Source organism: Oncorhynchus nerka, linkage group LG4 (genome assembly GCF_034236695.1).
Source record: "Oncorhynchus nerka isolate Pitt River linkage group LG4, Oner_Uvic_2.0, whole genome shotgun sequence".
In the NCBI taxonomy this organism is placed as follows: Eukaryota; Metazoa; Chordata; class Actinopteri; order Salmoniformes; family Salmonidae; genus Oncorhynchus; species Oncorhynchus nerka.
The window spans coordinates 12,857,291-12,867,419 of NC_088399.1; the positions used below are offsets into that span (position 1 = coordinate 12,857,291).

Below are 10,129 nucleotides of genomic sequence, written 5' to 3' on the forward strand. Positions count from 1 at the left end.
TGTTTGTGTAGCAATATGTTTTAATGAAACAGTAATTCATACAACTGAGCATGAAAGGAGTACACTGGTTGTATACTTGGTTCTGACATTAAGAATCGATGCAATATGGACTTAGTTTATAGCTTTGTTCCCTTGTCAAGGATTTGCTGTTCTGACGCCTTCCATGATCCAGCAACCAGTTGCCCATATTTTTATTTTCAAATGGCATGGAACTGATGCTTTTTCCTCAGGTCGTGGAGGGATCTTTCCCTTCCACATTTAATACTGTGTGTGTTAAAATGCCTGCATCCCCCATGCTTATGTCTTTCCCAATGACCAAGGGTTGTCTGGGGTAGGTGGTGCATAATGTATAGAGTGCAGGGTGATATCCTGTTTTCAGCAACCAGTCCAAAAGAACCTACAGAACAAAGGTTTTCAAATCAAAACGGTACAATCTTCGTAAGCTTAACTATTTTAAAACAATATCTTATTGAATATAAGAGTATGAGATGAATACAAGGGGGGGTGCCTTTTCTCACCGAGGAGCTGTCGGATTTCAGGAATCTTCTGTGAATTGTTCTTCCACTTGGGCATCTCAAAGCCACCCGTACAACCTGTCAAGAGAAACCTTACCGTACTCACACTGACCACCTTTTGCCAATCATTAATTGTTTACATGGATTAGAGTAATTGTCTAATTTCATAGTGTAACAGATGTAAGAGCAAACACTCAATGGGACAAAAGTGTATACATACCCCTTCAGCATCCTCTGCTGGCTCCTCTGGTAAAACGACCACCTTTTCAATCCAGAAGAGCACAAACCATTGAGGGTTTAGGCCTGGATTCAATTCCATTGTGCTTTGTCAACTATGCGCCATTTCAAAGGTCTTTTCTGATTGAGCCGACATGCAGCGTTACTGAAAGGTGGCTGGATCGAATCCCCAAGCTGACAGTGTACAATTCTGCCCCTGAGCAAGGCAGTTAACACACTGTTCCCCAGGCGCCAAAGACGTGGATATCAATTAAGGCAGCCCCCCCAGCACCTCTCAGTTGAAGGCATTCAGTTGTACAACTGACTAGGTATCCCCCTTTCCCTACTGTGCGGTCTCTGAACATCTGTAAAAGAGGTGCATAGCCGACAAAGCGTGATCGGATTGAGTCCCGGCCTAATCACAAAACAATGACTCACTCTGCTTTAGTGAAATAATAAACTATAGAGGGACCCGCAAGCGGGACTAACCTGACATGGAATAAAGGTTGGTGTTATCTGGAATCCTTGGGACCTCTCAACTCTGATTTTACCTCATTGAAGTTGACATTTAAAATGGTTTAGGGTAGGGACGTCCCAATTCTAAATAGCACTAACCATGGAATAAAACCATTTTCAGGTCCTTGGATTTAAATTGTTAATGATATCCTGCCATTAGCATTTTAACATCCTTTCCTGAATAGAGTCATTCAGCATACGCACCCTTTTTTGGGGAGGGACCTCAGGTTTGGGGTGGAGTCTGGTGGCACTCTCTGGCAGTTTCCTCCTTCTTACTGCCTCCTGATTGGGTGTCCCATCAACATCCTCCTGGGCACTCTGCCCTAACGATTCTCCTTCCTGTATCCACATAAATAACACATTTACAGTTGGCACACCTCACTGAGGATCTTTTCCAAAGAAGTCTTATCAAAAGGCCTACAAATGTAAGAGGTGTGTACAATTGTTCTCCCCAGTGGAAGAAAGCAAGTACTGCATTCCATTGGCATTCCAAGTACACTTAATTTGTTCATAGCAAATTTGAACCTATGTACAATATTAATTATTATGTTTTATTCATTAATTTGTAGATTTACCTGGCCCATTGAAATAGATCAGTATTTTAAATTCTAATTGTGGTGTGAAACCAAATGCATTTAGCCTACATGACAACATGTAGCCTAGTCTACATATTGCACTGGGGCAAAACAATCACGTTTTAATCGTAAATAACCTACAACTTATTTCGTAAGTCAAAGTAGCACATGCGCAAAAGGTACGGTTGTTTAGCAATCGGGACGAAGTGTTCAGAGAATCCAGTCACCCAGCAATATGTGTTTTTTATACAATTCCATGGGTGGTATGTTATTCTCACCCCAAGTTGTTCTCCGTCAGTCAGCTTCCAGGTCTCTCCCGTCATGCGGTAGAATCGCTCTTCTTTCTTCCTCATAGAAGACTCCTGACGAGGCCTCAGCACTGACTCCTGGTAAGAGAAGGCCTGAAAGGGAAACACACAGGAAAGTATTAGCCTACTCTGTTAATTAAAAAAAGAGCAGTGCTGTTTAGTTTTTTGCTGAAAGGCCATATTACCTTCTCACTGTGTTTCTCCTGCAGCTCCTCCCTTGCCTGCTTTTGTCTTTGTTTTGCCTCCTCATCTTCAGAATCTGGAAGAAGTGTAGTTTCATTCAATCAACTGGTTCACAATTTTCAGGAGAAATCGTTCGCCTGGTGTCAGAAGTTGAAAAACAGTGGCCAGGACTGAAACCCCCGATTAGGCTAATCAACTAATGGCCTAGATGAATTAAATCAGGTGTGTTGGTGACCTTCTCTTAGCGTCTGAATGGGTTTACAGCAGCGCCAACTGCTTTAGCGCCTATTGACAGTAGTATCTTTTGGATGGGGGGAGTTTTGTTAACATATCCAACGCTCCTTCTTAACATTAAAAGCAATCGCTTGCGGTACGGTTTTGGAAACATAAGGAACGTATAAAGGTTCAAATAAAACATTACTACACCTTTATAGGGTTCCCATACGACCATTGTCTCATCGCTTGTTTGTGGAAGACAGACAGAAAGCCACCTGAACTAATTGGCTATCTAGCGTGCTCCAAACACCTATATGTAACTTGGGAGGGAGTGTAGTTCGTCAACTGGCGCACAGTCTGTGGCTCTGTGCAAAACTGCTACAGTAAGTATATTTTTTTGGGAAAATGATTTATTGTTTATTGAAATGAAAGGGGCATATCAGCATGTTTCGAAAAACTGGTCTGACGTTTCGAAACGTTAACACAGCGTCGGAATTGTAGTTCACATGCAGGCAACTGTGGGTGAACCTAATCGCTAAAAACTATGGATAAGAATGGTTTTGGAATGCTAGCTCTGCTGTAAAAGGCCTAAGGTTGGCGACTACTGTTATACAAAATGGAATGCATGATTTGAATGAGTAATATTGGGATTGCCTGTTTTGATACAGTCACCTACATTCAGATGTTGATCGGGTGTTGGAAGAGAACAAAGACCTCAGCCGTGGATAAAAATATGACACCATCAAGGTAGACAGGCCCAACAGCAACAGACCTCGCCCCACCAATAGAAAGGCACCTCTCACATCTAAAACGGAGATTCATAGACATGAGCAATTAATAACTTGAATAGATAATGTACACACACGTCACCTTCAAGTGGATACTAGTAATCAACTTATGACAGTTCAGTATTTTGTGTGTACAAACGTTAGGACAGGAATGTCACATTAAAAGGACAACACCATGACAATTAAACTAGCTACTTATCCCCAAACAAAAATTAAATCCCTCTCCCCTTGTTGCAAAACTAGCCAATGGGCTCCTTGCACATAGCTTAACCAACACTTGCAAGAGTAACAAAAAAAAAAACTTACCGATTATTGAATGTTTCCAAGAAACAAAACAAAGTATTGATATTAACAAGGTCCCCAAAAGCCAAGATGTCTTTGACGAAGACATTTTATAATATCGTTCTCCAAGCTATCCCGTTTTTACTGCGTGTCTTTTTTAATACATTTTTTCTTAAAATATTCTTCCGCGGTAAATATCTCAACCACAGCTAGAACCATGAGCCAGATATTTCACTGGATGTATAAATGTGAAGCATCCGGTTGGCGTTTCCACTCACTGCCAAATATGGTGATGAGAGGAAGCACATTTAGCCGGCAGTGGGAGAAGATGGCGCGAGATGGATTTTGGCCGACGTTCGCGTCGATTAAATATTTGATCTCCATACAGTTTTCTGTTTCTAAAACTAGTATCTAACAGTGGACTGCGTTTTGTAGCCTTTACCCTTTGCAAACGTTTTTTGTTTGCTAAGGCTTTGTTTAGGAGTGCATGGACGAATATAGTTTTTGCACACGCGCACTACATAGTAGGCGTTCCCTAACGGAAATATGCAAAAATATAATAGATCGCGCCAATAGGATGTCACTAGCTCGTGCTTGGCTCTGCCCACCTCCTGCTTGTTCTGCCCATTATGTTCGTTTGTTCCCATTGGAAACGACAGGCTCTGGTCTGTCTTGGGTTAGTTATAAATTATCGTTGTCAATTTCGCAAACGTGTGATTGGGGACCCCTGCTGGTCAATATAAGTACAGGTTATATAGGGTCAGGATAAAACGTCTTAATAAACTGATCATAAAGATATGTTCTTAACTTTAAACCATATTTAGTTGATTGATGGAAGCATATAAGGAATAGTCCACTTTCCTGAATGTTATACATTGGTCTCTTTTGTCATCTGATTATTACCCCTATATATTTTCATGCCATTTTCTTTCTCAGAAAATGACAAACATGATGTGCCACCTGTGTCATTCAAGACACCACATACAGACAACAGGACAAAGGAAATTAGACAGAGAAAGTGAAGGGAATGGGAAACTGTCAATCCCATTACATGCATCAAAGCTAAAACGTAAAGTTATAGTTATCATATGCTGTTAACAGCAGAGGGGGGAATTATTTAGGTTAATTAGTGTTCATATTGAGACCAATTATCTTTTTCAAATGAGCCCAGCACAATAAAAAATATCAATATAATACTAAATTACAAAACATGATCCTAAAAAAATCAACCCAATCTTTACATGGAGCATCCCCCACTAATGCTGTAAATTCCCTAAAGGGAACCAGGCATTCAAGCCTGAGCCTTATTTGCAACATATTCCACATCTGTGGAGCATTAAAAACTAAAAGGAGTCTCCCTAAATCAGATACCACCCTTGGAACCTCTCGCACTATCCAATCTTGTGCTCTGGTACTGTATTCTTGACCAGTGTTATCAGATACATGGGAAGTTTCTGCAGGAGCGCTTTGTAAATAAACAGAAGGGAATGCTGCTCTACAGACAGAGGACCAACCCACCTTTTCCTATAATAGGTAAGGGTGGCTTCTAAAATAATCACCAGTAATGAATCTAAGGGCACAATGTAAAACAGCATCTAGTGGTCAAAGTGTGGAAGCTGCTGCGTGCATGGAGATTATATCCCTCTAATCTAAAACAGACATAATAGTGGCCTGGACACCTTCCTTTCTATTATCAAAATACAGACATGCTCTATTTCTGTAAAATAATACAATTTTGATATTCAACTTCTTTACGAGCTCAGTAACATGTGTTTTTAAAATGCCACCTTATTATCTAGCCAGATACCAAGATATTCATAAGAGGGAACTCGTTCAATGTGTGTTCTGTTCAGGCTAGTAATGTCAATCAAATGTATTTATGAAGACCTTTTTACACCAGCAGATGTCAAAATGCTATACAGAAACCCAGCCTAAACCCCAAACAGTAAGTAATTTATGGGACCTAGATAATAGCATGGATTTTTTGTTGTTGTTGCATTACGTACAAACTAAAGGTCCAAGAGTGACTTCTGTAGCGCATGGAAATCAGATGTCAAATGTGAAAAGGCTTGGTTTACAGAGTATACTACTGTATCATCAGCATAAACATTCATAAACATTTTTTCACAGTATTTCATATTGTGTGTATATACAGTGTTAACAATAGTGGCTCCAGAATCAAACCCTGGGGTACCCCTTTATTTGAGTTCTCATTGCAGGTGAGTAGGAATAATGTGATAACTGCAAAGAGAAACCCGCACACTGCTCTTGCTCGTATCACTTATTTTCTTGAAGCTCATGTGTCAGCCTCGGGGCCTTCGTCAGAGGTTCTTTCCTCTGACGAAGGCAAAGAGGCCAACACAAGCTTTAATGAAATAACTGATATGAGCAAGAACAGTTTGTTTGACACAATTTATATCTGTAAAAAAAGAACAGTCAACGTTTGTTTTAGAAAAGAGATGATAGGAATGGTACTGGATCTTCAGTGACATGTTATGTTTGCCCCTGTGTTTTGAAAGAAACCTGGAGTAACAGCCTTGCTACAACTTCCCGAGCAAGCTAATACAGCAGAACTGGAGTTGTTAGTCATCGTACTTAGTCTAATCTGTGAATGAATCACTGAAAGTGTAATGGTGAACAAGAACAATATAACAAAATTTGACCAGGGAGAGTGTATGTGAGTTAGAATATCTCCAAATGCCTCTATCTTAGACACATCTTAGACATGAGCAGTGACCAGACCACAGCGCTGAAAGGCCTTTTGCTCCCAGGGAGACTGACTTCCTAGCAACTTCTCAGAATAGAGAGCATGCTGACTGCAGAGCTTTATCTGAATTCATGACATACTTACCCACCCAAAATGTATGGAAGTTAAACCCGTTTTTGTGTAAACATTGTGTATACGAGATACTAAGTATTCATGTCAAACTACAATATTGTGGTGTCTATTGAGAATTGTTCAGCATATTGTTCTTTAGATAAGTTTTGCGTTTTATATTTTGATTTAGCGGCTTTAGTGAGAACATTCCATTTCACATTGTCCGTTTTTTATTTGTTACCAATAATAAACGTCATTCAACACAAGCAGAGATGACTTCCTACAAATGAGATTATTGCTGACTTTCCAGGAAGTGGGCATGGTGTTGTTTAGGACATGATAGATGTCCTTAGGTATGTTATGAATTTACATACAGTTAGTCGGTAGACTAGTAGCTCCCCATCACACTGCCTGGTTGTCAGTGTAACCCAGAAGAGCTTGTTAGGTGAGAGTTGAGTTATAGGGTGTGGCACTGCCATCTACCCTAGTTGCCACTGAGCCAAATATGCCATTGAAACTGTTCCATGCATTTTGCTACACCTGCAATAACATCTGTTAAACACGTGTATGTGACCAATCTGATTTGATGCCCATATTATTATTCAGATACTTTTGACTAATCATCATTCCCTTTAAAGACACATTCCAGTCTCCTTTTCATCTCACTTATCACCTGATTTACTTAACAAAAAGGCACATCTCAATAGGTGGTCCAGGTATGACATGGAACAAGAAGGGGGGTGGGCCTTACCTCTTTTGGCCTCTATTGTTCCTCAAACAAGGGGGACAGGGGAGGCCTATGACAACATTACTGCATTTCTACTTGGGATATTGTTTTTCCAACAGGAAAAGTAAAACGTAATAGCCAGAGTGGGTGTTTCAGTGTGTCTTTAAAATATGATTATAGCTTAGGACACTTTGGTACTTTTTAAGTCTAGCAATTAAGATCGAACAGTAAGAAAACATTTTGACAATGATTGATAGTTGCTGGTTACTTGGCTCATTCCTTATGCAATTCTTTGTTGTAATGTTGACACTCCCGGATGTGAACGGAGGAATGATGAAGTCAGAGGTAAAGAATGAAGATGGAAGTTGTACACCATTTTAGTGAGATAAGAAACCTGTCAGGTTACGTGTTACTATTCCTCTGCCTGACACACTGAACATGCATCACTTTGCCATGCGGATACTGTTGTTTATTTCCATTGTGAATGTTTCTGATTCAAGGTATATTGAAACATAAATGATACATTCGTTTTAGTATAATTATGGTTAAAAAATTATAATAATCCCTTTCAGTGTATGTATATTTGCTCTACATTTTCTTAACATTCCCTTAATTTCTCATGAGGTTGACTGTACAGTAGGCTTTACCCCAGTCGTCTGTGTTAGGACTTGATACTTTGGAAGTAAATTACACGTGATTGAATGTGTTCTCTCTATATGCCGTGTGTTATTTTACATTTGACTGTATGTGTACTACCATGAAAACATCTGACAAACGTTGGTTTTGGAGTGAAATGTCCTACAGCATTGAGGGCATTGTGCTGCATAATATACATGTATCCCTTCTCAGTTTTGCTCTAAGTACATTTTCAAGTATTAGTTTAGACTACTATGAGATCTTTGTTCGACATTCCTGCAACAACTTTACAGCTCAAGTTTGACAACATTCCCCCAAACATATACTTGTTATTTTAGTATTTGTGCAAAGCATGGTATTGAACCTGAACGTTTAGCCTACTTCATGTGAGGAACTGGATTCCCTTACTACAGAGAATAAAAACTATGACTTGATAACTACAGATTCACAGAATAGTATTTTTTTTCTTTCTTTACTTTATTTTGAAGTAGTTATGCATAGAGCTATTGTGTTTATTGGGGTGGCAGGTAGCCTAGTGGTAAGAGCGTTGGGCCAGTAACTGAAAACTTTCTGGATCGAATCACCGAGCTGACAAGGTAAAAAGCTGTCGTTCTGCCCCTGAACAAGGCACTGTTCCCCAGTAGGTCGTCATTGTAAATAAGAATTTGTTCTTAACTGACTTGCCTAGGCTACCTGGCTAAATATATTTATTGTTTATATCGCTATTTGGTGATTTATGTTTATTGATATCGATGATGCTGATACACTAATTTCCTGTATAATTTTCTAAATCAATTGAGGATGATGGTAATATAAATCATTTTCTAAGTCAATTGACAGGCTATTGATGATGCATTGATATTGTTGATCCTTTAATATCTTCCTAATCATTTGTTGTCCCTAAAGACATTCTGTTACAACTCTACCCCTACACACAGTGTTTATGTGTTCTGATTGTTACCCATTCCTAGATCTACATAATATCTCAACTACCTCGTACCCGTGCACATTGACTCCATAGATTGTAGAGGAATACAAATATCTGGGTGTCTTCTTGGACAATAAGCCTCAGTGGAGTAAATGTACAGCCCTGATCTACAAAAAAGTGTCAACAGAGACTGTACTTTCTCAAAAAGATGGGATCTTTTAATGTTAACTGTACTATACTGACTCTGTTTTACAAATCTTTCATTGAGAGTATTTTAACTTTTTGTGTTTGTTGGTTTGGCAATGCCACTGTCAGCCAGAGAAATATGCTGGGAAGAATTATCACCACAGCAAGCATGGTACTTGGAGTCAAACAGACAGGCTTGGATGAGATCTTTAAGGTCAGGTCCCTCTGCAAGGCTCACAAAGTCATTTTTAGATCCAAGCCACCCCCTGTACCCGGACGTTGAACTACTCCCCTCTGGGCGCAGGTATAGGGTACCCCTCGGTAGGAAAAACAGAATTAGACAATTTGATCCTATCGACTCAGTAAGGCCAGCAGGCAAGTCTCTTTTTATTGGTATGTAACTGTTATGAAAGTTGTATTGTCAATTTATCTTATATTTAAACGCCACTTTAAACTTGTACATGACACTGCAACAACATTTCCCCATAAGGACAATAAAGTCAGTGAAGTAGTCCGCTACTCCTGTATATAGCATCGTAGGTTTGTGTTACTATAAAGTCAGTGAAGTAGTCCGCTACTCCTGTATATAGCATCGTAGGTTTGTGTTACTATAAAGTCAGTGAAGTAGTCCGCTACTCCTGTATATAGCATCGTAGGTTTGTGTTACTATAAAGTCAGTGAAGTAGTCCGCTACTCCTGTATATAGCATCGTAGGTTTGTGTTACTATAAAGTCAGTGAAGTAGTCCGCTACTCCTGTATATAGCATCGTAGGTTTGTGTTACTATAAAGTCAGTGAAGTAGTCCGCTACTCCTGTATATAGCATCGTAGGTTTGTGTTACTATAAAGTCAGTGAAGTAGTCCGCTACTCCTGTATATAGCATCGTAGGTTTGTGTTACTATAAAGTCAGTGAAGTAGTCCGCTACTCCTGTATATAGCATCGTAGGTTTGTGTTACTATAAAGTCAGTGAAGTAGTCCGCTACTCCTGTATATAGCATCGTAGGTTTGTGTTACTATAAAGTCAGTGAAGTAGTCCGCTACTCCTGTATATAGCATCGTAGGTTTGTGTTACTATGTACGATTGTTGGGAAATGGCTCGTAAGTAAGCAAGTCTACACCTGTTTGTATTTTGTGCATGTGACAAATAAAATGTGATGTATTTACACACTGCATATAATGTGTCATTAATTCTCAATTGCTCACTATGGGATTGTCTTGGAACTTCGTCAAACAG

The 10,129-nt window shown here is 39.5% G+C and overlaps 1 protein-coding gene across 3 annotated transcripts; it reads right to left on the bottom strand.

Annotated features, from left to right (window-relative positions):
- Positions 1-3,836, bottom strand: ubxn8 (UBX domain protein 8). Of its 3 annotated transcripts, XM_029647028.2 has the most exons (8): positions 3,624-3,833; positions 3,206-3,334; positions 2,316-2,389; positions 2,101-2,223; positions 1,452-1,586; positions 736-777; positions 519-593; positions 1-397 (listed from the first exon to the last, which is right to left on the bottom strand). In XM_029647028.2, exons 1-8 carry the CDS (start codon positions 3,706-3,708, stop codon positions 227-229), a joined length of 834 nt encoding a protein of 277 aa, XP_029502888.1. In that variant the 5' UTR covers positions 3,709-3,833; the 3' UTR covers positions 1-226. The 3 variants fall into 3 exon arrangements, with proteins under 3 accessions (XP_029502888.1, XP_064873310.1, XP_064873311.1); XM_065017238.1 differs by lacking the exon at positions 3,206-3,334 and having other exon boundaries at positions 3,624-3,834; XM_065017239.1 differs by lacking the exons at positions 1-397; positions 519-593; positions 736-777 and adding an exon at positions 830-1,096 and having other exon boundaries at positions 3,624-3,836.
- Between the last annotated feature and the right edge of the window lie 6,293 nt (positions 3,837-10,129).